General features: G+C 47.4%; 1 protein-coding gene across 2 annotated transcripts in view; it reads right to left on the bottom strand.

The window, feature by feature from the left end:
• Positions 1 to 25,542, bottom strand: part of CDC45 (cell division cycle 45) — a 37,684-nt gene that overhangs the window by 11,229 nt on the left and 913 nt on the right. For both annotated transcript variants that reach the window (XR_012472354.1, XM_074206468.1), the window contains exons 2-12: positions 19,524 to 19,583; positions 18,549 to 18,641; positions 16,265 to 16,402; positions 11,713 to 11,877; positions 10,523 to 10,578; positions 9,903 to 9,951; positions 8,940 to 9,001; positions 7,162 to 7,212; positions 5,156 to 5,275; positions 4,586 to 4,717; positions 2,436 to 2,534 (exon numbers count right to left, since the gene is read on the bottom strand). Coding sequence is in view for 1 of the 2 variants with exons in the window: in XM_074206468.1 (XP_074062569.1) it covers positions 2,436 to 2,534; positions 4,586 to 4,717; positions 5,156 to 5,275; positions 7,162 to 7,212; positions 8,940 to 9,001; positions 9,903 to 9,951; positions 10,523 to 10,578; positions 11,713 to 11,877; positions 16,265 to 16,402; positions 18,549 to 18,641; positions 19,524 to 19,583 (1,025 nt within the window). In the remaining variant the exon portion in view is untranslated. The remainder of the gene's footprint in view (positions 1 to 2,435; positions 2,535 to 4,585; positions 4,718 to 5,155; positions 5,276 to 7,161; positions 7,213 to 8,939; positions 9,002 to 9,902; positions 9,952 to 10,522; positions 10,579 to 11,712; positions 11,878 to 16,264; positions 16,403 to 18,548; positions 18,642 to 19,523; positions 19,584 to 25,542) is intronic.

The raw sequence follows: 25,542 nt of genomic DNA, 5'->3' as shown, positions 1-25,542 counted from the left end.
CCTGGCGTTAGGCCTGATCTTTCCCATCGGAGCTGCCTGGGAGGTAGTGAGTTGCCTGTCACTAGAGGCCACTGTGATGGGGCATAGGCTGGAACCCATGGCTGCTGGGGTCCTTCCAACTGAGCTTCTACCCTTGAGGATTCTGAGAGCCAGGACAGAGACTGGGTCTCCAGAGCTTCCATCTGGACACGGGAACCTTCAGTCTGCACTCATGCCCCCCCCATATTTAGAACTGAAAACCCACATCTGTTCAAAGGGCGGCCCAAGAATCAGGCTGGACTCCAGGAAACAGTCTCTCCTAAATGTAAACAGGCTCCCACTTGCTTACACAGGAACAGACACAATCATTTCACTAAACAATCACACGGAGCCTCAGACGCCTAAATTTAGATCCCGAGTCAAAGGTTCACTTAAGGCTCGTCCGCCTCTGTTGGAGAGGAAAGGGGCTCTTGGACACACACCTGGAGGCTGGACTGGAGGACGTGCCATTCTCAGCCAATGACCAGCCTCTGGGGCTCCACACAAGGGGCCTTCCTCGGTCTCATGTCCTTGGTTGAAAAGAACCCCCACTCCTTGTGGCAGAGGTGAGAGCCTGCAAGTCAGAATGGGGCATACACTGCCAGAAGGTGGTCACCTTAGCAGCTGAGTGTCTGTTGACTCTTCCTCTCAGATCCTCATCAGGGTGTGACTACTAAGGGGGGCCCCCACAGCTCTGCATGCCCTCCTCTCTTCACACTGTCACCCAGTGATCACCACAGCTCTGTAGAGGTCTCTCAGCCCTAACTCACTGACCTCTGGTCTTGCATCTCCAACAGCCTTTCAGACATCCCAAGGGGGTGCCCAGCTACACCCACACTGGTGGCAAGGCTTGTCGATGTCACCTCTACGACATCCCTCCGATATGCCCCAACATGGTACAGACCTCACACCTTGCTATGGTGAATGCCCCTGGGGGTCTACCCCACTCTGGACTACCCTCCACTCAGCCACTAATGTGATCCTGCTGCCTCTGGCAGCTCCCCATGGCCCTGGGATCAGACATCAAATGCTCTGCTTGGCATGGCTCCCTTTCCAGCTTCCTCTGCCTTGCTCCCCAACCACAGTCTGCCATCTAGTACCATGGCCTCCTGGCACCTCCTGGGCACTCCCTCTATTGCCAGACTCTGGGTCTGCTCCCTGGCTTCCCTCCCACCCCAGTATTCTCTCTGCCAAGAGGCCTCTTATGACATCCTGTGGTGCCAAGTGCTAGGGAGCTCATCCTCACTTGATGAGGAGTTCCTTAAGGGTGGGCCCTATCTATGTGGTGTCCTTAGCACAGCTATGTGGCTTGGCACACCTCAGACACAACTAGCCATGAGACTCTGGCCCTGTCGTTGAACCGCTACCTGCCTCAGTTTCCGTTTTTTTGGGGGGGTTCCAAGGCAATGGGGTTAAGTGACTTGCCCAAGGTCAGACAGCTAGGGAATTATGATGGGTCTAGAACTCAGGTCCTCCTCAGGGCTGGTGCTCTATCCACTGCGCCACCTAGTTGCCCCCTCAGTTTCCTCCTATGAAGAACTAGTCCAACAGACTTCATGGCCTCCAAAGCCCTGATGCTGGGATGCTGTGAGCTTTCTTTTTTTTTATGGGGGGTAGGGAGGGGGTGGGGGATGCCTCCAGAGAAATGGCTGATGTAAAAGTAAACAACATCCACCAGTCTAAGGGAGGGTAGAAGCCATCCTGCCTTGGATACCGGAGGTTTCAATAAGAACAGGGAGTCCCCAGAGAGGTCGGGGTCCTCATCCCCAAGGGGCTGAGTCAAGACAGCACTGGGGAGGGAGACAGAGCAATGCAAGTTACTGTGGGACCTGGGGTTCACTTCCCCTTTCTGCCTTCTGTCTAACAGGGACATGATGGTAGAAGACCTGAGATTCAAACTCTCAAAACTTCCTTTCCACTCTGGGCCACAGTTTCCTCTGCTGTACCTCACCAGGGATGGTCTCTGAATTCACTCCTAGCCCCAAACCAGAGGACATGAGACATCCATGTCATCATCATCAGAAGGGGCCCATGACACTCTAGAGGGAGGGGGTCACCCAGTGTCGACAACTGGAATTCGGGGCTTCCTGTTGCCAGGCCCCTCCTGGCTCCAGGTGCCTGGGCTGCCCAGGGATATTCAAGGGTTGCCACATGGAAGAAGTGTCACATTTAACCTATGGGGCAGGCACAGAACAAGAGCCAGAGATCACCCAACATGAAGGAAAACCTTTCTAATGGGAGGGGGCGACCAGGAGGCCCTAAGCTCCGGAACCCTGGGACTGAGATGCAAGAACCAAAGATGGGGTCAAACCTGGGGCCCAAACAGGCCCAAGCCACCCCCCCTCCAGATGAAAGGCCCTGGCCCAGGGCAAGCACCTCCTTGCCAAAGAATCACCCAAAAGACAAAGCCCTTTTACCCAAATTTGTTGGCAGACTCCTCAAGGATTTCACGCAGATTCTCTTTCAAGGAAACATCCATGGCCTGAAACTTCTGCTTCACCTGCTTTAGCGGGAGCCTGGAAAGACAGTGAGAATTCAGTGGTATCCAAGGCCTTGGTGGAGAGGAGACGCATTCATCCTGTAATGGGACCCCCCAGAACAAGGAGGAATGAGGAAAATCTAGTTATTTGCCACTAAGGACTGGAGAGTGGAGGGATGGAAAGGATGGATGGACAACGGTCACTGGGTGTGACCATCTCCACGTGGGGGGAGGGGACCCCTACAGAGAGAGGGTCACACTTAAGGTCAGGAAAACCCAGGAGTCCCCCAAGCACCTGTCCTTGTTGCCTCTTCTCTCTCCCAGCTCCACCCCAAAGACCCTCTGTCCAGAATTCCCCATCACCAACCTGCTGGACACTTCCATCTGGATGCCCACAGGTATCTCAGACTCATTCCTCAAACCCAGTCCTCTCTTCCCCACTGACTCAACTATGCGGCCCAGAAGCCCCGCCACATCCCCCCCTCCCAGCAGCCCCTCTGACCACTGCCACAGCCCTCGGAACCTCTTCCCTGGGTCACTGCAGTGACTAATGGGTCACTGGGACTTGAGGTCTCCCCATTCCTCCACCTGGGACAATGAAGCTTCCTCCTGTGCTCAATATCCTTCACAGCTCCCCATTGCCTTTGGAGCTGGAGGGCTTCCAGTGGGCTCTGGTCTCCCTTTCCAGGCCCACTGCCAACATCGCTCATGGACTCATGATGCTGGCACGTTGGCCTTCTGCCTTGGACACACCCAATACTCCGCCTTTGCCTGGTGATCCCCCACCTGGAACGCGTTCTCTCTTTTACTCCATCTTGAAGAATTCTCAAGTTCCTTCAAGGCTCAGCACGCACACCCCCACCCCTAAAACCCAGTTATTAGTGCTCCCCCCACTCTGAAATGACCCTGGACTTGATAGAGAGAACCTGGGCATGTGTTGGCCCCCAAGAACAGAGGCCCTGAAGGGCAGAGACTGCTTCATTTCTGTCTGGATAGCCAGGACCTCCTCCAGGGCCTGTCATGGGGTAGGCGCCAAATTAATGCCCCTCCACCAACCCTCCAACGCCTCCTGGCCATATGACCACAGACAAGTAATGAACATGTCACTGTCTGCTGGAGGTGGGGGGCAGGTTTGTCTACTGGGAGAACCCCATACTGATCTAACAGCAGATCTGGACCAAGAAGGGATTCCTGCACGAGCCAGCTCTGAACACAGTGTCTAGTCTGCAGTGGACATTTAAGAAAGGCTGATGGTGGAAGCAAGACACTCCTGCCTCCCTTGGCAAGGCGGAGGCCTATGGGTGAGGAACACTGCATGCCTACTCAGCCACGGATCCAACTCAGGGATGTTAGTTTGGAGGACCAGCCTTTGAGGTTTTTTCTTTTTCTTTAAAATTCTCCTTTCAGTGTTCCTCTTCCCTCCCTCCTCTGTCTCCTTCTCTCCTCTCCTCATCCCTCTCACCCTCCTCACCTCTTTCCCTCCCTCCCTCAACCTTCTTCCTCTCCCCCTCATCTCTCCCTCTCCCTCTCCAGTATCTCTCCCTTCTCCTCTCTCAGAAGCTCAGACCCTGCTTTGTGTCTGGCCCACACCAGCTCTCCCCTTCCTGGGCAGCCTGGGGCTCCTCACCCACCACATGGGTGCTAGACATAATGGGCACACCCAATGGCTTCAGCTCCTCTGCAGCCCCGATCTCCGGACCTAAGCCTCCCGAGCAGTAGGGTCCGGGCCCATCTGTCCCCTGGCCGTCTCTTCCCTTCATAACCTCTGGCTGATGGACATGGAGGACTATGATATGGAGTCAGAAAGTCAGAAGCTCTCCACAGCCATTGCTCATAGCTCAGTCCTTGGCCTTCGCAAGAGAGGTCTGGCAGGTGGACAGTGCAGTGAGGGGGCCTGCCTTAAGCCTCAGCTCTATGACCCAACAAGTCCCTGAGTTGGCCTGAGCCCCACCTCCCCTTCTGCAAAGCAAGATTGATCCCTGGCCCCGATCTAGCACAGGGCGGAGGGGAGAGCAGTTGGTAAACCTGAAGCTTTGGAGAAACAAGGTCCTCACTATCAGCCCTCCTGGGACTTGGCGGCCAACTCACCCCATGTCTGCCAGAAACTCCTGAAGCCGCTTCTGGCCCTGGACAGACCACAGCCGGAGCCTAGCGGATGTGTAGCATGTGTTACACAGGCTGTCATACAGAGACCAGTGCTGGTAGAGGGCCAGGCGCAGGCTAGGACACAGGGTCATTAAGGATAACTCTGGTCACAGCCATGGGAGCCCCCAACCGTCCCCTCTTGATGCCCCCCAACCTGGGGCAGCGATGGCCAGGAGCCCTGGGCTTGGCTGACCCCTGCTCTCACCCCTGGGCTGCCTTGACTTCCCCTCTCCCACCACCTCCTCCAGATCTCCTTCCTGATGAGGCCCACCCGGCACAGCTCTGGCTTCTGATCCTTATGGCTGGGTCACCTTGGACAAGTCCCATGACCCACAGGGCACCAGTTCCCTCTTCCTGTTGTCTCTTCCTTGGGGTTCTATATGAGGATGGAGTTTGGGGGACAAAGGCGGGCAGATGGTGGGAGCGATTCTGATTCCTCAGTTCCCAAGAGACAAGGAAGATGGCAGGCTGGGTGTGGCCCAGGCCCTGTGCACCCCTTTCTGATAAGGATACTCATACTCAAAGGCTATCCGCATGCAGTCGATGGAGAGGGAGTTCTCATCATCCTCATTTCGGTGATTGTGTCGGGACACATGTCGCTGCAGAATCCCAATATCGGTCACATACTTCATTCTGAAACAAACACGGCAGGGCCATCAGAGATCTCCTTCTCTCCCAGAGGGGCTGCTCTGCCCACGTCCAAGGGACACCTTTCCTGGCCCCTCCCCTGGGCAGGAGTCATTACCACAGGGTGGATGGGAGCAAAGGAGGAGTGCGGGTGGGGAAGGGGTGCTAAACAAGGGTCTGTTGGGATCCCCTGGATGGAATCCATCCTCAGGAGGACTTTGTATCCCCTTCATACCCTTGGAAGGGGGACTCTGAGTGCTTGGGGCCCAGATGCTGGGGCAATCAGGCCCAGCTAGGTCATGAACTACCCAAGTAACTGCAGGAAAAGCAACCCATGACTCCAGGAGGCAGAAAAGCCCCCATATACAGCCCTGTCTGGAGAAGGAGTTGGAGGAGACAGAGGGAGGGGGAGAGGAAAACTCCAGATTGGGGTCCAGAGCAGCTCTGCCACCTTAAGGCAGAAATAAAAGACAGAATCTCAAAGATAATCCTTTTGTGCAGAGCTGAGAGGGGTCTTAGAATAGGGAATGTCAGAGCTGGGGGGGGAACTCAGGTAAAAAAGAAAGGAAATTAAAGCCCATCTTACAAATTTGTATAGTCAAGCAAAAACCGATCCCTGCATTGGCCACTTCCAAAACCTCTATGTGGTTCAATGTGCCCCCTGGCAGGAAGTGCCACAAATTCAAATTCCAACCCCCTATCCCCCCGCACCAAGTAGACCCCAAGTTTCCTTGGCCCAGGAAGATCTTTTGCCTCTGCCCTGGGGAAGCCCTTAGTTCTTTGGGGTCTGGTCCTTTTTGTCTCTTCTGACACAATAGTCAGATAAGGAAACTGAGGCAGAGATTAGTTTGCCCAGGATTATAAGACAGGGAATGGAACCAAGTCATCAACAGGCCCTTCACCTTCTGGCATCTGGTGAAGCTGTGGATTCTGTCTTATAAAAGCATAAAATAAAACACGGGTCACCAAGGAAGCCAAAGGTGGGGAAATAAAGGTAGGATTTTTTTCCTCATCATATTCATCGAGAGCCAGAAATCCACCCATGGACCTGAGGGTCCATGGACACCAAGTGGAGAGCCCCTGCTCTGAGAGCCAAGGATTCATTTGCATCATTCTCCAAGATTCATCATTTATTATATACCAACTGTGTACAGGAAGGAGGTTATTAGACCTAGAGGATGCAAACTGAAGCCCTTCCTGCCTTCAAGGGGCTTCTGCTCCCCTGGGAGCTGCCATGAGTATGGAGATGAGCAAACACCAGGTGCATAAGCACAGAAGGGAGTCCCAGGCCCGGTGGAGCCAGCTCAGAGGCAGAGGGGACAGCCTGGACAAAGGTCCAGAGGTAGGAAGCATGGAAGTAACACAGCCTGAGGCTTTCTCAGAAGAGCCTCCCAAAGCTGGGTCACTGAGTCAGGGTTGGAGCCAGAATGACAATCCGGACCCCAACCCCTGGTCCACAGCCCTTCACATTTTCCATTCCAGCCAAGTGGCTTTGCTGCCATTCCCCAAACTTGCACACAATCTCCACACCTTGGCCCAGGCTGTGCCCCTCACCAGGAATGCCCTCCTTCCTCCTCAACCATCATGTGTTTATCTCTTTACACGTTCTACACACCTATCCACCAAGGTGCAGTGTCTGGCACTGGAGGGCTGTGACTTTTGTGTCCCTTCCACATCCCCAGGGTCCAGCACAAGTAGCTGCTTGATAAGTGGCTGTTATCAGACCCAACCTGAGCCTGGGAAGGGACAGCAAGGCCCCACCCATGGACACTGGGTCTAGTCCCTCTCTACAGCCCCCTCCCCGCCCAGACCAGGCTTTCCTGGCCACTCAGAGATATCCAACCCATGCCCTCCAGGCTGTGCCCGAGAGCCCCCAGGGAGGGTGTCCTTACTGAGTGATCTTGTCTTGTATCCACTGGTCGGTCAGTCCCACGATGGCCCACCTGGAAGGAGAAAGCAGGAGGGCTGAGGGCAAAGAGCCCCCGGCCGGAGCATGAAGGAAACCCAGGAGTTCACATGGCACTAGACCCATGACCTGGGTTAAGTCATTACTGTCAACTGTATTTCCACAGACCTGGTTTCCTTTGGAACCCCATGTACTCAACTTCACTGAGCATCAACACCAGGGAGGACAAAAGTGGCAGGCCCTGCCCTCCTGGAGGAGGCCCAGAAACTAGGAGACTTAGGACAAACTTCTGATGAAAATGGACCAAGGCCAGCTTGGGTGGTAGTGAGCTCCCCATCCCCAGAGGTCTTTTGTTCTAGCCGAGCTCCCTATGCTCAAGTGCAACCTAGTTTCCCTCCAATCCTGAAATTCCATCATTCTTTCTCAGAGGTAGTAGAGAGCAGTGCCAGAATTGGAATCTGGCTCCCATTAGTGGAAAGGGGAGGAGGCTCTGAAGTCAGAGATGTGTGTGTGTCCAAAACCCACTTCTGCCACTTCCTTGGTGACCTCAGAGCAGTCATTTGCTCTTTGAGTCTCAGTTCCCCCTTTATAAAGGGAGACGTTGACCTTGGGTGGATCTAGTGGTCCCTGGCTGCCCCCATCTGTTTCATAAATCTGTCTTATGGCCTCCTGCCATCCTGCTAACAGGAGTAGGGAAGGGACATTTATGGTCCCAGGAGGTCACACCCGGCTCTTTCCTTCCTAGGCTGGATCCTTGGGGATACCAGTCCTACCTTGGGTCCTCAGCATGAGCACCTCAGTTTCCCAAGTTGGATGGGGCTAACAGTAAATGGGCATGGACCTTGAAGGAGGATGTGTGGGTGCAGGGCTTCATCACACTCCCTCCCCCTGAGCTCTTCACACATCATCTCATCTTCCTTCACTATGGTGTACTCAGATGGGTCAAGGACCACTGCCCAGGGAGACAAAAGGAATACACAGAGACCCCAAGCATGTGCCCAACCATGAAGCTCACTCACTGACCACAGTGAACTTAAAGTCTTAGTTTTGCAGGGGCCTCAGACAGTATCTAGGCCGGCAGCTCTCCAAGGGGAGCCCTGGGGGTCCCCAAGGTCTAAAGGACTGTGCTAATAAACTAAGATGTTTAAATTTCTAGCATCATCATTCCCAGTAGGCTATTACTCAAATCAACAAAAGCTCTTGGGGAGTGTCCTCAATCCGTTTTAAGAGGGTAGAGGGGTCTGGAGACCAAAACGTCTGAGAAATCCCAATCTAGATCCCAAGGCTAGAGAGGAGCCTCCCAGATTTGAGGCTGAAAGGGCTGGGGAGGCCATCTGAGGAAAGTGAGTTCCAAAGACAGGAAATGACCTGTCCAAGGTTGCTTAGGATGTAAAGGCAAAGTCAGGATTGGCAGCCAGGCCCAACCCCAAACCCATCACTGCCCCGCATAAGCAGAGACTTGCAGCCTGACCCTTGGGAGTGGCTGTACACAGGAGGAAGGCTTTTGTGGCCAGTCAGGAAGGGGGAGACTTCCCCACTGAGCGTGACCATGGGACTCCTTCCTGCAAAGCAATGATGCCTGGGTAACGTCCGTGATGCTTGGGGAGCTGGGAGGGCTGTGTGTGCCCGTGAGCACGTTGTTGTCCAGCCCAGCAGCATCCTGCCCCGCCCCTGGGCAGGCACTTGTTGTTCCCAGGGCAGAGGACGGGCAGCACTAGGGACAGGGAAGGAAGTCCCCCACAGAGGTCCTGCTTACTTACGTACCACAGCATGTCGTTGAGATCCTTCGACATGACCCAGGCCAAGTCAAACATCATCATGGCAGACTACAAAAGAGAGGGCAGAACAGGGAGGGTGGGTCGGGTCCAGCAACCCATTTGAAAGGGCTGGTAAGCCCCAGGAGACAGAACGGGCTGGCTCACAGTCCCACACGAGAGACTAGGTTCAGGTGCCCCCTGCCCTCAGAGCCTTTGTGGCCTCCTCTGACCAACAAGGGGGCAGACATCTCAGAGCTAGGGTCTCTGACCTCATGATGCATATGGAGTGGGAGGTCACAAGGACAAGAACAGACCAAACCCTGGTGAGGAAAGGCCCAGGTCAGTGAAATCCCAGAGTCCCCAGGGTGGGGAGAGCCTGATTGTGTCTAAGCCACAAGGTGGGGGCTAAGAGCTTCTGGGAGGCCACCTCCCAGCCACCCACCCTCTGATGTCTAGGAGGAAGTCTCAGGATCTTAGAAAGTCCAGATAGCAGCACCCTTGATGAAGGTAGACAAGGGGGTTGCCATTCACTGGGGAATCACTGGGAGAAAAGGTGGCAGGGAGAGGCAAAGGGTCATTTCAATGCTACAGTGAAGGACAAGTATGAGGAATGGGGAGAAGCCCAGAAAAACATTTATGAACCGATCCAGGGCCAAGAGAATCCTCCTCAGGATGACTACCGTCATACCTGAGAACACCAATTCACTGTCATGACTAACCCTGCTTCTGGGAAGCAGAGGCCCAACCTCTGTCTCTCCTCAGAGAGATGGGGGCCAACAGGGGAGTAAAGCACCAGACTGTGCTGTCTTCTCAACTTTGCTTCAGTTTTCTTGTTTCAGGGATAGGGCAGAGGGTCAGAGCAGCAGGGACCTGAAGGGTCATCTGTGCCAGGTGAGGAAACAGGCCCAGGAGAAGAGGAGTGGCCTCCTCAAGGTCACACTGGCAGGACCCCCACCAAGTTTGTACTTACCGAGGTCCCGTGGTATTCATACTGCTCATAGTCAAAGAGGATTTCTTTCCTGAGAAAACACAAGGGCAGAGTTTCAAGGTTGCAGGGGGTGGAGGTGGGTGGGGGAAAGTTAAGGGACCAGCAAGGGCCAAAGGTGAGACCGGTGGAAACCTGGGATGTGGTTGAGGAAGTGCTAGGCTCCCATTCCACATAGCACAGGAAGGCCAAAGGACCTTTAGCAGATTGCCACTCCATCGTTGCCAGCTCTTTTTCTTAAAATTTATTTAAGGCAATGGGGTTAAGTGACTTGCCCAAGGCCACACAGCTAGGTAATTATTAAGTGTCTGAGGCTACATTTGAACTCAGGTCCTCCTGACTCCAGGGCCAGTGCTCTATCTACTGCACCACCTAGCTGCCCCTGCCAGTTCTTTTTCTATGCTACCCACAGGGTCTACCTCCCAGTCACCTGCACCATGAAGTTTTTCCCAAGCCCCCCAAGGAGAGGTCAAGGGTTGGGGGAGGGGAGGCTCAGGAAGCCCCCTGCAGCTGGGCCTCTGTGGACACCAAGTCCAGAAGAAGCAGGAATGAGAGGGAGGCTCAGAAAGGCCATGGAGGGGTGGGGGACTGCATGGACCTCCTACCTGCGGGCCTCCCATTCTCTTCGCTGCCTCCTCTTCATCGTCTGTTCAATCACATCCTGACCATTGGGACAAATGGAAAAGACATTGGTCAGAAAGGCTAATCGATGGTATTTCCATTCCATTTCAGATGGTCAGGGACCTGGGCCTGCCCAGTGAGGCTCGTCCTCCTGGGCAGGCCAGCTACAGGGCAGGAGAGCATCCAATCACAGCTGGTCATTGAGGCCAGGCCAGCTCTTGGCAAAAAGGAAGTGAGAAATAAGATGAGCTGACCTGTAAAGAGCCCTTTAAACTTGGAAAAATGCTCCCCATTCAGCAATTTCATTTGAAGCTCCGAAAACCCTGTTTTACAAATAAGGATACTGAAGTGTAGAGAAGAGGGTACAGGACAAAGGAGAGCACAGAGGCTTCTCACAAGTTTTCAATGTCCCCAGGATACCAGCCACACAGAGGTTCAATGAGGTAGCTCCAAACTACATATCAAGATTTAAACATTTCCCATGCTCACGGCCCGTGGCCAGTCTCCTTTCTGTGAGATCCTTTCTCTCTTGTATGAACAGGGGAAGCCAGGATCAAGTCAGATCTTCCTTGTGCCCATCAAAGACTATGGGGCTGGGCTTTGCCACTGGACTCTTGAAAGTCCATGAGTGTGACGCTTATGGACCTTCAAGGGCTTCAAGGGCTGAACTTAAGAGTTAGGAAGACCTGGGTTCAAATTCTGATTGCCATGTGACCTCTGGGTCAAAGCTCTGGAATTCTCCGAGGCCCAGTTTCCTCATCTGTAAAATAGCATCTTGCAATGGCTCAGTTAGTGGGTTCTTCTCCCCACCTACAGGAGCACCCTCAAGACCCCTTCAATTAACACTGATATCACATGAAGAATTTGCTCTAAGAAATGGGATTTCTATTGAAACTTTGAGAAATTACAGGTTGTCTACAGCAAATTCTCCAACATTTCTGGGGCCTGTGGTATAGTCAGAGTGAGGGATAATTACAAATATAGACTATCACCCCAAGACACACAGGTGGGGACAGTCACACACACACACACACACACACAGCTTCTCAGGACAATCTGAGGGCAGCCTGGTCAGAGGATGATCTGGGACACGGTAGGCCAGGGGTTCAAGTCCACATGCTCAGCGGGACCCCGCAGAGCCCAAGAACCCCAGGGGCCTCCCCAGGTCACACACCTCTTCAAAACGAGTGCGTTTTCCAGATGGCTCCGAACCATCACTCTCATTGCCTGACTTTTCTACATCATCCTCATTCTCATCTTCATCATCTTCATCATCTCTGAAAATGTCATCGTAGGCAGGGACTTCCAGATCATCATCTTGTTTGATGAGCAGCTTTATCTAAATAAAAAGATAGGCAATGAAGGTGAGTGAAGAAGACACCACCCCCCCACCCCCCCGCCGCAGGTCCTCCCAGCTTGTTTTCCTTATAGGACGGAGGTGTCTCCCATTTGCTTCTTTAGGGTCAAAGCAACAAGAGACCTCATCCAGTCACAAGTGCTCCAGCTGATGGGGGGAACCTTGTGCCTATTCCTACTGTAGGATCCTAGAGGGCAGTCTCAAAGACCATCTAATCCAGGCCCCTTGTGTGACAGGAAACAAAGGCCCAGAGAGGGCAGTGTCCAGAGGGCAGAGTGCTGGGCCAGGAGTCAGGGAGACTCAGGTTCAGATCCAGCCTCAGTCACTTGCTAGCTGAGTGAACCTCTGTCTGCCTCAGTTTATCATTTATAAAATAGGAATAATAATAGATTTGTCTCACAGGGTTGCTGTGAGGATTCAATGAGATAATGTTGTAAAGTCCCTAGCAGGTACTTTGATTTGAAAGTGTCAGCTCTAATTCAGGACAAAGCTGAGATTCAAGCCCAGGTTCTCTGGATGTATCCAGGGCTCTTTTCGTTTATCTTTTTGGTTTTTGTAAGACAACAGGGTAAAGTGACTTGCCCAAGGTCACAGTACTAGGTAATTTTTAAGTGTCTGAGGCTGGATTTGAACTCAAGTCCTCCTGACTCTAGGGCCGGGGTTCTATCCACTGTGCCCCCTAGCTGCCCACCAGGGCTCTTTTCATTGACTTCACAGGTCCACATGGTAGCCACCCTCTCTTCTAGAAGCATTTACTAAAAATCTTCTATGTGACAGGTCCAGCTTCAAATTAGCAAAGTTTATTCTCTCTCCCTTCCTCAGACAGTGAGCAGCTCAACCTAGGTGACTGGTGTGCAATCACATCACACTTGTCTCCATAATGGCCATGTTGTGAAAGAAGAAATGGAACAAAAGGGGAAACAATGAAAAAAGCAAAGTGACAATGGTGACGCTTGGGGTTTTCGCTTGGTCTGAGACACCACTGCCGGCCCTCCCTCCGGAGGTAGGTCTAGGTCATTGACCAGGTGAGAGAAGCCACCTCCATCATAGTTGATCATCTCACAATGTTGTCAGTGTGTACAAGGTTCTTCTACCTCTGCTCACTTCACTCTGCATCAGTTCATGAAAGTCATGAAAGTCTTTCCAGGCTTTCCTGAAGTCTACCCTTCATGATTTCTTACAAAATAAAAGTGTTCCATCACATTCATACACCACAACTTGTTTAGCCATTCCCCAGTGAGTGGGATCCCCTCATTTTACAATTTTTTTGCCACCACAAAAAAAGATGATAGAAATATTTTTTTAGGGTTTTTTTTTTTGCAAGGAAATGGGGTTAAGTGGTTTGCCTAAGGCAAGCCTAAGGTAATTATTAAGTGTCTGAGGCCGCATTTGAACTCAGGTCCTCCTGACTCCAGGGTTGGTGCTCTATCCACTGCGCCACCTAGCTGCCCCCAATGCTATAAATATTTTTGTACATGTGGGTCTTTCCCCCTTTTTGGGATCTGTTTGGGATACAGACCCAGTAGTGATATTGTTGGATTTGTGTATAATTCCAAATTGGTCTACAAAAAGGTTGGCTCAGTTCACAACTCTCTCAACAATGCATCAGTATCTGTTTTCCACATCTCCAACATTTATCACTTTCCTATTCTCTTATATAACCAATCTGAACAATGGGAGGGGGTACCTCAGAGTGGTTTTAATTTATATTTCTCAAAGCAATAATGATTTAGAGCATTTTTTCATGTGTCTATAGACAGCTTTGATTTCTTTATCTGGAAACTGCCTGTCTATATCCTGTGACTGTTTATCAAATGGGGAATGGCTTGTATGCTTATGAATTTGACTCCATTCTCTTTATATTTAAGAAATAAAGCCAACAAAGTTAATGTTAGAAATGAAAACAGTGGGGTAGTGGATAGAGCACCAGCCCTGGGGTCAGGAAGACCTGAGTTCAAATCTGGACTGTGTGACCTTGGGCAAGTCACTTAACCCCATTTCCTTAAATAAAAAAAAGACCATGGATAGAAATGAAAATGACAATGATAGGAGCTCTGTATGGGTCCAGTCATTCTAGAAAATAAATTGGATCTATGGTCTCAGAGTCAATAAATTGTTCATCCCCTTTGACCCAGTAATCCTAAGCTCAAAACGGATCAAAGAAGAAAAGAGGACCTGCAATGGAGAAAAATATTTGAGCAGCTCTTTTTGTCACAGAAAAGAATTGAGAACTAAAGAGGTGTCCACCTATTAGAGAATGGCTAAACCAATTATGGCACATGAATAGAATGCAATATTACTGAGCTCTAAAAAATGAGGAATGGGTGAACTCAACGAAATCCAAAAGACCTGTCTCATCTGATACAGAGAAAAGTGAGTAGAGCTAGGAGAACAATTTAAACAGTAATTAACACCATTAGGAAGAAAGACTTGAGATGACCAACCACAACCAAAGGACAGATGGTACCACACACAGCACCCACATCCTAAAGGAAGCAACGGACTAAATATGCAGAATGAGACCTACATTTTTGAATGTGGCCAACATGGCATCTGTTTTGCTTGACTGTGAGTATCTGTTACAAGGGATGGTATTTTCCTCCCAGTGGGTGGAAGAAGTAGGAGAAAGAGAAAATAAAGACTTGCTAATTGGAGGAAAGAAGAGTAACAATAACATTTATGCCAGCAATTTTCTGAGTAGTCACAAAAAACTGGAAAGAAAGTGGGTGTTTATTGACTGAGAAATGGACGTACAAGACAATAGAGCAAGAAATGGGATATAGTTGTGTCGCAAGAAAGGATAAAGAGGAAGAATTCACACAAACTTGGGAAGACTTCCAAAAGCTGACGTAGGTCAAAAATAATTAGACCAAGGCGAATAATTATACAGTGGCTACAATAATGCAATAGTGAGCAATATTAACAAACGGGAATGCTGATCAATTCAAAGGTCATTTGTCACCTGGGAGATTTCATCATAAAGTGGGCTTCTGCCCTCAGACAGGTGATGGGCTCCATGAGTCTTTTTAGACATGGCCAAAGCAAGAACTTACTGTTTCTCTTGACCGTCCTTTGTAAAAGGGTTGCTCTACTAGGGCAGGAAGGTCTCATATCAGGAGGAATGTCAATATAACATTTCTTAAAAGAAGAAACTTTTAAAAAAGTTATCTACTCAACATGGGGGTGATGATCAGCCTTGATGGACTCACTCATTCCATCAGTGCAACAATCAGGGACAATTTGGGGCTCTCTTGAGATGGAGAATACCATCTGTATGCAGAGAAACAACTGTGGAGTTTGAACGAAGTCCAAGGACTATTTCCTTTAATTTAGGGGAAAAAAAAAACCTGCTATCTTATTGTCTGATTTTGTTATCTCTTATACTTTATGTTTCTTCCTTAAGGATATGATTTCTCTCTCATCACACTTAATTTGGATCAATGTATATCATGTTAACAATGGAAAGACTGGCAAATTGCCTTCTGTGGGGGGTGGGAGAGGGAAGTGAGATTGGGGTAAAATTTGTAAAACTCAAAATAAATAAAATCTTTAATAAAAAAAGCAAAATAAAAAGTTAGCTACTATCTTCTATTTAGTGAAAAAATGGCTTTTGTTTAAAGGAACTATATATATATATATATATATTATATATATATATAAAATATATGGTGGGGAAAATGTCAAAAACATCTGTTGGAGACCAAGAACAATGTCTTGTATCAATTTTGAGAAAATCGTGTCAGAGAACAAAAAGTTATGGGACATAATTTATTATTAATAACAAATGAAAGTTAATTAAGAGTAGTAAAGTTAAAAAAAACCCCAAAAAACCACTGGTGCCCTAGAGAGCTCACATTCCAGGGAGCAGCAAGGACTTTGTCCATCGCTTCCCACATAGGTGACTGGGTCCATTCCTCTACCCTTGCAGATCAGAGCACCCAGTGACCTGCCAGGCTGATGGCATTGAGCGTTGTCTCCAGGTGAATGGTCAGGCCCCTGGTGACATGCCTCCTAGGCCAGGTTGATGCTCAGAAAATGGACCCAGAATCCAATGACTAGGACCTTCCCAGCTCAGGAGAACCTGCCAGACTTGGTGCTCCTCATCTTACAAGGAGGATGGGGGAAGAAAATGAATCAAAGAAATTTCATCCCTCCCTTCTCACCTGGCACCATGCCAGTCATCAGCAAGCCATCAAAATGGGCTTCTTATATGAATTCCCATGGGCTCTTCAAGACAGGTTAAGCCAAAATACCCCTGTGTTAAAGTTCAGCAGGTCATTTCCTCTTCCTAGGCCTCCATCCCTTCTCTTTAAGGAGGCAGACCAGGTGGTCTCAGTCTTAAACCCATACCCCTTGAGGATTCCCTCACCTGGGTGTCATTGTAAACATTCACCACGTTGACAGGGCGGTGAGTATCACAAATGAAGAATATCCTATCCTCTTCAGGCTGGAGGATTTCTAAGAGGTCAACATTGGCCCCGCAGTTGATGAGAATAAAATAGTGGAACTGGAAGAGGAAAGAAAATGCTGTCAATAATGAGGTCCAAAAACCAGGCCTCGGGACCAATACTGTTTTAGAGACAGAACTCTTGGGGAGCATTCATCCAACGCTCACCTGAACAAAAGTTAACTTTACACCAGCCCTTACAAGTGCTCCTCCAGGCTCAGTTGATGGGAAACTTCCCCATCACTCCTCCACTGGTTAAGAGGCATTTCCTGATTTCCACCCTCCCCTGAATGCTTCTGCTCTTGAAGGATGCACAGAACCATATGAAGCTCCTTGGTCACAGGTCAGTCCTTCAGATTTGGACAGACAGGTCATATGTCTCTTCTTTGCCCTCAACCTGCCTATGCCTTCCCACCAATCCTCACAAGGCCTGACCTCAAGACTCCTCCTCCCCATCTTGGCTGTCCTTCTCAAGGCGGTCTCTAAGAATTCACTGCTTTCCTCTACTGACAGCCCCCAGATCTGCCCATAGGCCTCCAGGTATGAGCTGACCAGGAAGTCATCTTCACCTTTGTCTCTAGAGTCCTAAGTCATTTCATTCACAGCATCATGAATCCCTTGACAATCTGTTTCAATTCAAAAAACGTCTTGGCTTGTGATGTTTTTAAGCTAAAAAAAAAAAAATCAGCTTCTCAGGGTTTCCCAACCCTGATCCCAGAGTCTCCCCTACCCCTTGGAACTTCAAGCTCAAGGTTTGAAAAGGAAGATTGATAAGGAAAGTGTGTTGTTTATATGTTGAGCTTTGGGAGAATTAAGTTACCAACGAGCAGAGAATCCACTTTTTGAACATTTGGGTGTAATAACACTTGAGGATATCTTGCCTATCTCAAACTAGCTAATTCAACCTTTCCATTTCTTTTTTTTTCAATCTAAACATTTTATTTAATTTGTTTTTCCAATGACATGCAATGGTAGTTTTCACTAATCGTTATTTTTGCAAGGTTTTGAGTTTTATATTTTCCTTCCCCCATTCCCCTGACAGAAAGCAATCTAATATAGTCTCTACATGTGTAACCATGCTAAACATAGATCCACATTAATCACGCTGTGAAAGAATCAAATCTAAATGGAAGAAAAAATATTAGAGAGTAAAAAATGACATAATAAAGAAGACAACTCCTAAAAGTTGAAGATAGTAAGCTCTGGTCTGCATTTAAATTCCAGTTTCTTCTCTGGATATGGATATTTTCCATCACAAGTCTTTTAGAATTTGTACTCCTGAAAGGGAACAAGTCCATCACAGTTGATCATCACCCAGTGTTACTGTTGTGTACAATGCTCTCTCTGCTCACTTCACTCTTGTAGGTCTTTCCAGGCTTTTCTGAAGTCCCGGCTCTCATGATTTCTTATAGAGCAATCCTATGCCAATGCATTCATATACCACAACTTGTTCAGTCATTCCCCAATTGATGGGCACTCCCTCAATTTCCGATTCTGTGCCACCATGAAAAGAGCTGCTATAAATATTTTTCACATGTGGGTTTTTTACTCTTTTTCGTGATCTCTTTGTCAACCCTTGGGTGTGGTACCTGCTGCCTAGATGGTCGTGAGGCTCAGATGAGATCAAGTCACTAAAGCCACAGAGCTATGCCATTCATTCTGACGATGTAATGCTAGCCACTGGGGTACAGGAATTAGACTGAAATTGAAGGGTTGACACAGGGCACATGAGGAGACTGAAGGGGCAAATCAACTAGTCCAGGATTAGCAGATGGACTTCTTCAGGTCCAGTACCAGGACCTCTGTTCCAAGGGTTAAGGCTGAGGTCCCAGGTCAGATCAAATGCTGCTAAAGAATGGGCACTGTGGCTACTATATCCAAGAGTCCTAGGGGCCACAACCATACTAGGAACCCTGGGAATGATGTGATAAGCAGGCTGACATACCCACTAGCAGAAGTCCATGCACTTGGGGAGTCTAGTGGTATAGTGGATAGAGCACAAGTCCTGGAGCAAAGAGGACTTGAGTTCAAATCTGACCTCAGATACTTAATAATGACCTAGCTGTGTGACCTTGGGCAAGTCACTTAATCCCATTGTCTTGCAAAAAAACAAAACAAAAAAAAGAAATCCATGCAATTAAAAATTACAGGTAATGGTTTTTAATGATTTTTTCTTGGTGAATGTCATAATATACACCATCCATACCTGGTCTTTGTGTTCCAGAAATGAGGTTTCGAGTTCCTGCCACCCAGAAACGGGAACCAAAGTGTATTGAACATGGTCACACTGGAACAAGGCCTAGTCAGAGAAGGGTAAGTGTGGTCAACAGTCAGCTACGATTATTCCCACACATTTACCTGGGGAATGGTAACACCAAGAGTGAGGACACAGGGTCCTTGGCTCCTCCTCCCGCCATTTTCCTTCTTTGAAAAGATCACTAATTTCACTGGTTTGGCTAATCCTTCCAACACTGGAAATCTGTCCAGATCTCAAGGGCCTAGGCAGTCAGTAAGTCAAACACTCACGTGAATGGAAGACAGTTTCCTGCTCCACCCCCCCCCCAGCCAAGTAGGAAAGCAGCCTCTACTTGAAGATCCCCAGATAAGACCCAAAAAGAGGGGAATTGAAGCCCTCTGCGTCCTGAGGTCACCCAGCCAAAATTAGAGTAGCTCTTTCACCCTGTCACTGATAGCAAACACTATTCCTGCTTCTACCATCTGTGATTGAACCAAGTGAGTTTTAGCCTCCTTCTCTCTCCGAACTCTGGACAAAATCGATCAGATTCCTTCCTTGCCTGATCTGAGTCAAGATGGTCCCAAAACCCATCATCACTCAGTGACCAACCTTCTAGGGATGAGCCTTCCCAGACTCCACTGGTCCAGGCAAGCAGAATGTGGTCAGACCTCAGCTGAAAGTCTTTCCAGCTTGGTGGGGCAGACCAGTGTTTGGGTTCTAAAGCTAAACACCAAATATTTCCACCTACAATGCAAATAACTATAAAGTCACCAAGATAACAATAAAAGGCATTCGATTTCAAATGCTTTGAATCTTTCAAATGGGATGAACTACAAATTTTCTTCTTTTTCTGGTTAGTTCCCAATCAAATTCTTCCCCCTTAACCAATATTCTTTTCCTTTCTCTACATTCCCATAATAAAGAAGGAAAAGTGCATCAGCTTACCTGAAGAATTTTGCAGGCACATAATGCATCAACATCAGAAGCAACGAAGAGGAGAACTCGCTATAACAGGAAAAATGAAAGAAAAATAGGTAAAAATAGAGCCTGGTATTGGAGAGCAAATGAAAAAGCATTACTAAGAGTTTACCATATGTTATGTCTTGAGACTTCAACTACAAAAGCAAAGAAAATTGTTGCCTTCAAAGATTTTATTTTTTGAATTAAATTTCATTTTCAAAAACCAACCATCAGCCTTCTTTTTCCTACTTCTCCCCCTACCCCATTGAGAAAGAAAAATAACAAACTTCTGTTACAAATATACATAGTCAAGCAAAACAAAATTTCTTATTGGCTAAGTCTTTTTTTTAATAAGGTTATTTTTTGGCAAGGCAATGGGGTTAAATGACTTGCCCAAGGTCACACAGTTAAGTAATTATTAAGCGTTTGAGGCTGGATTTGAACTCAGGTGCTCATGACTCCAGGGCCGGTGCTCTATCCACTGTGCCACCTAGCCACCCTTTATTGTCTGAGTCTTTAAAAAATATATTTGTTTCAACCTGCTCTGTGTCCTCCTCTCAATTAGGAGGGAGGCAGGCAGCATGTTTCATCATGAGTCCTCAAGTGGTGGCCATTGTATTGATGTATTATAAATTCACAAGTTGTATGTGTATGTACCTATCTATATGCATATACATATTATATATATATATAGACACATGTATATAAATATAATACAAACATATAATTTGTTTGAATACTGTGTTGAGACTATATGCACATATATTTATATAAATACATAAATTTTAATTTTTTTAATCTGTTAAGATCTGCCTTCCCACCCCACCCTAAACACCTTCCTTTTGAGGACACAAGAAATACAAAACTCATCACACACACACACACAAACATTATATAGAGAACAATCACAAAAAATTTCCACGCTGCTCATGTCCTATGTCTCATCCTGTACTGTGAATCCTTCCCCCCTCTCTCTCAGAGACGGAGTAGCATATTTTCCTGTATTTCCTTCTAGAATCCTGGTTGAACATTGTACTGATAAAGAATTTAGCCCAGTACTATTCCATGACATTCAAATAGCATAACTTGTCTAGTCATTTCCCAGTTTATGAGCTCTCCTCAGGTTTCCATTCTTTGCCTTGTCAACCTAAAAATTAGTTTTGCTTATGATTAAGCCCTCCCTTAATATATCCTCCTCCTAATTCCCCCTTCTCTTTTTTCCTTTCCCTCTTACTTCATTGTTGAATGAAATGTATGTCTCTGTGTCTACCTATATGCATGTGTGTATTCTTTCAATTAGTTCAGAGAGCGAAATTAAAGTGTAAACAGTTTCCCCCATATCTTCCTCGTTTATACCGATGCCTAGAAGCATAAGATAATGTCTAAATATAAAAGTAGAGATACTTGTGTATCCTCGTTATGTAAAATAATTTCTCTTAAGCTTCCTCCCCCTTCCCCTTCCCACTTTCCTTTCTTCTTTTTTCTCTTTTTCTTCTTAGGATCATCAAAGCATTCCCAGGTCTTGTCTAATTGGTCTCTTATTATGAACTGTAGGAATGACAGCATTCAGAGGGGACAAGAGTATTGTCTCCTCCTATATGAATGAAAGTAGTTTATCCCTATGTAATGCTGTATCATAATTTATTCCTGTTTACCTCTTTCTGTTTCTCTTCATGCCTATATTTGCACTTCAAAGTTTCTCCACTGCTTTGTCCTTTTCATTAGGAATGCTTGGAAGACCTTTATTTCATTTCTCCCTCTAGGATCAGACTTGGTTTTATTTGCTAGTTATTCTTGACTATAAGCCCATTGCCTTCTGGAATATCATCTTCCAAATTCCTGCTCCCTCATAGTGGTAGCTGCGACATTAGGTGTGATCCTGACTGTGACTCCTCAGAACATAAATTCTTTCTTTATGACCGCCTTAAATATTATCTTTTTTGAAGGAAGGAGAACCTGGAAACTCTGGATTTTGCCTCTAATATTTCTAGAAAGTTTTCACTATAGAGTTTCCTTCAGAAGATGACCAGAGAACTTTTCTCACTTTACTCTCTCATTCTAAGAGATGTGAGCAATTTTCCTTTAAGAGTTCTTTAATGGGGCGGCTAGGTGGCACAGTGGATAAAGCACCAGCCCTGGAGTCAGGAATACCCAGGTTCAAATCCCGTCTCAGACACTTAATAATTACCTAGCTGTGTGGCTTTGGGCAAGCCACTTAACATCATTTGCCTTGCAAAAAAAAAAACCTAAAAAGAAAAAAGAGTTCTTTAAATATGTCTGGAATCTTTTGGGGATATGACATTCAGAGCAATGACTAATTTTTTTCTCCTTGATCAATTTTCCAGGTCAGTCGTTTTTGCTATGAGATATCTCATATTTTCTTCTATTTTTTTCAGTTCTTAAACTTTGTTTTACTATTTCTTCTTATCTCATAGTGTCATTGGCCTCTTGGTGGTTCATATGTTCAAGGAGTCTGTTGCTTGGACAAGTTTTTTACCTTGTGCTAAGCACTTAAGTTCCTTCCAGGTGCTTTCTTCTATAGCTCTCATTTCTTCTCCATTCTTTCCCTCAAGCACTTTCATTCCATTTATAAAAACATTTAAAAACTAATTTTTAAAAAAACTCTTTCTTCATCACTTCCAAACTAGTTGATATTGTGGCAAAGCTGTGTTTTTCTCTGAGGCTTTGCTTGCAGAAGTCTGGAGTCATTCTCTTCTGTGTCTGTTTCTTGAGCATTTCTGCCACCGTGACAGTTATCATGGTGTAATTCTTTTTAGGGTTTTTTTTGGTACACTTTTCCGATATACTCATTGACTTCAGACTTCAGATTAAGGATGGACTCAATCTGGAGAAAAAGGTCTGAACTAGTCCTGCTGCCACTTTCTTGGGATATTGAGTATTGTTTTAATTTAGGATCTAAGAGACAAAGCTACAAATTTTGAGTTTTCCCAGGGTGGTCTGATCCAAGGCAAAGCCTCTTTGCTGTCCCCTTGATCTGAGTTCTGTAAGTTCCTGACCTGGGTTTGAGTCTGAGCCAAAGTAGACTGATGCTAGATTCTGCCCCTCTATACCAGAGGAAAAGTTCTGCTGTCAGAACTGTAGGCTCCTCTTAGATCTAAGATTCCTGCCCTGATTCCATCTCCCCTCAAAGAGTTTGCATTCTAATAGAACAGCCCAGGGCTCAACAAATTTTTTTCTGTAAAGGGTTTGATAGTAAGTATTTTAGGTATTGCAAAGAGACAAAATTGAGGACATAATATAGATTTATAAACAAGGGAAAACAAAATTCCACAAATATTTTATTAATGAAATTCAAAATACAACAATTACTAAGTACTTTTTTTGGTAATACAAGTCTACTATGAAGAAGAACTGTAGTCTTTTTTTGGGGGGGGATAACATTTTACTGAACTGGAGTTCAAAGTAAGTGATCCCTATTATCAAAATCAATTGCAAATATTCATCTGTTAATGTTGCCCTGTAATTAGATTTCATCTGTCTTTGAAAATGTCCTTTCGTGCAGATAGGCATTACCAAACACTGATTTCAATCCATAAGCATAATTGAGCATATTTATCACTTGGAAGGCATTCGAAGAATTCTGTTAGATTCTTCTCTTGATTCTTTTCAGCTTGAGTTTAAGGTGTCTAAGGAATATTCGATTGAAGGTTAGGTGGAAGTTCCTCAATTGCAAAGTTAAATGGATTCTAAAACAGAGACATTTCTTTTACACATTCATCAAGGTCCAAAAGTTGCTGCTGGAATGGTAAGTTTGAACTTGGAAAATCTGTGCTCCCAATTTTTGTAGGAATGGAGATCCCACCTTGTTTTACATTTTGACAGCATAGGAAGTGTGTGAAGTCCCCAAGTAGGAGGGTAGGAGTTGGGGAGACCAGAAAGGCTGGGTTTGTGATGACAGCCTGCATCAGAGAGGTGATGGTGCCAGAAAAAGAAGAAAAGGGGTTGTACATAAGCAATGTTATGAAGGTAGAGGAAATAGGACTTAGAGAAAATGAGGAGTTGAGGGGCACTGAGCAGGTTGGTGGTATCATAAAATAATATGGAACTTAAGAAGAAGGAAGGGTTTAGGGGTGGGGGGAAGAAAATTAGTTTCATTTTAGATATATTGTGTACGATGTCTAAGGAATATTCAGGTGGAGGAGTATAATAAGCAGTTGGAGATGTGAGACTGAAGGTTGAGAGGAAGGTTAGGGCTGGACAAATAAATCAGAGAAATCATTTGTACAGAAATGGTACGTGAATCACCAAGTGAAGTACCACCCAGGAAAAGAGAAGAGGGCCCAGCACAAAGTCTTGTGGGAAACCCACAGTGAACAGGTACAGCCTGGATGAAAGTCCAGAAAATGAGATTGGGAAGGAAGTGGAGAGAGGAAAACCTGGAGAGAGCAGTGTTCTCAAAACTTGGGAGTGATTAAAAGAGAAGAAGGGGGGTGGGAGGGAATCAACAGTGACCAGGGCAGCAAGATCAAGGAAGATGAGAATGGAGAAAAAAAATAAAAGAAACTCTGAAAAGAAATTTCAGTTGAAAGATGAGGTGGATTAGCTTTGGCAAGAAGTAAGGGGTGGGGACGGCTAGATGGCACAGTGGATAGAGCACTGGCCCTGGAGTCAGAAGGACCTGAGTTCAAATCCAGCCTCAGACACTTCATAATTACCTGGTTGTGTGACCTTGGGCAGGCCACTTAACCCCATTGCCTTGCAAAAAAAAAAAAACTAAAAAAAAAGAAGTAAGGGGTGGAGGGGTGTCAGCAGTGTCAGCAGGGGTTGATAGGAGAGGATAAGCATCTAGCGAATGGCCTCAATTTTCCCCACAAAACATGAGGCAGAGTCTCAGTTGAGAGAGTGGGGAGATGGGGAGCCATGGGAGGCTTAAGGAAGGTTTGGAAGGGCCACTGTGGAGGGTGAGAGTTGACGAAGGAAGAAGAGTGGGACTGCTAGGCAGCAGGGAGGAGCCAGCTGAGGTTGGATAACAATCTCTGGTGGGTTCAGTCAGAAGGGTGGTGTGATATTCTTCCCCTTCACTCAGGAGCACATGTTTAAAAGTGAAGGCCAGTAACCGTGGCGTTAATTCAAGGTTGGAACCCCAGTCAGAATTCAATCTCAGGTCCTCACTGATTCCAAAATTAAGCCCTGCATGTGCTTGGACAGGCTGCCTCTTCATGAAGTGTTCACCATTCAAATGCCCAGGTTCTCCCTGGCCTGGGGGGGTGGGGGGGTGGAGAGAGTAGTCCTCTCCTCATCTGCTCCTCGGAGTTCCCAAAGAAAGAACTCTGCACCCCTTGAAGAGCCTGCTCCAGTGCCATCAAGGCCTCATCTCCTCCAAGGGAGAATGGCCTCCTCCAGGACTGGACCACACATCTTATTCCCCTCAAAGCCTGGCGTGCACACCAGACAGGAACGTCCAGATGTCGCCTTCACTGGGCCTCTCCCAACCAGGCAGAAGTTGTCTTCTCCCTCTGCCCTAGGTTAATGGGACTTGGGCCTGTTTTCTAGTTTCTTGGGGTCCAGGAGAACAGGGGGCAGCTGCTCAGGAAGGCTCGGTCCAGTCATTGCTTCACTGCCCAGCAGCAGGTCCAGAAACTTGACCCCAGGATCCCACAGATGCCCCTGATTCATATCGGCTGGGGGACCCGGGCATGGTGCCAGCTTCTGAGGATGGCGCTGATTTTGTTCCTTATTCTCATTATAACAGCTAGCATTTAGGTGGCACCTGGAGCTTTGGAAAGTCCTTTACAGAAGCAGAGGTGAAGTCGGCCTCAAGCAGAGGAGAACTCGGGGCCACTGGGAAGAGGCCTCGGATGCTGCCACCTAGCAGCATGAGGGCGCCTCCCCCGAACTGGGGCATTCTCTGCTCCAAGACCCCCCCAGCCCTGACACCCGTGGTTGAGGCCCTTCAGCTCTGCCACTGTTTGTTCTAAGACCCCCCCCCCCCAGATGTGATAGCTCCTGTTCTGAGCGCCCTCCTGGCCCTGACATCCAGTTC

This window comes from Macrotis lagotis, chromosome X (genome assembly GCF_037893015.1).
Source record: "Macrotis lagotis isolate mMagLag1 chromosome X, bilby.v1.9.chrom.fasta, whole genome shotgun sequence".
Lineage (NCBI taxonomy): Eukaryota > Metazoa > Chordata > Mammalia > Peramelemorphia > Peramelidae > Macrotis > Macrotis lagotis.
The sequence above is the reverse complement of the archived record's forward strand: the minus strand, read 5'-3'. Positions and strand labels throughout refer to the sequence as shown.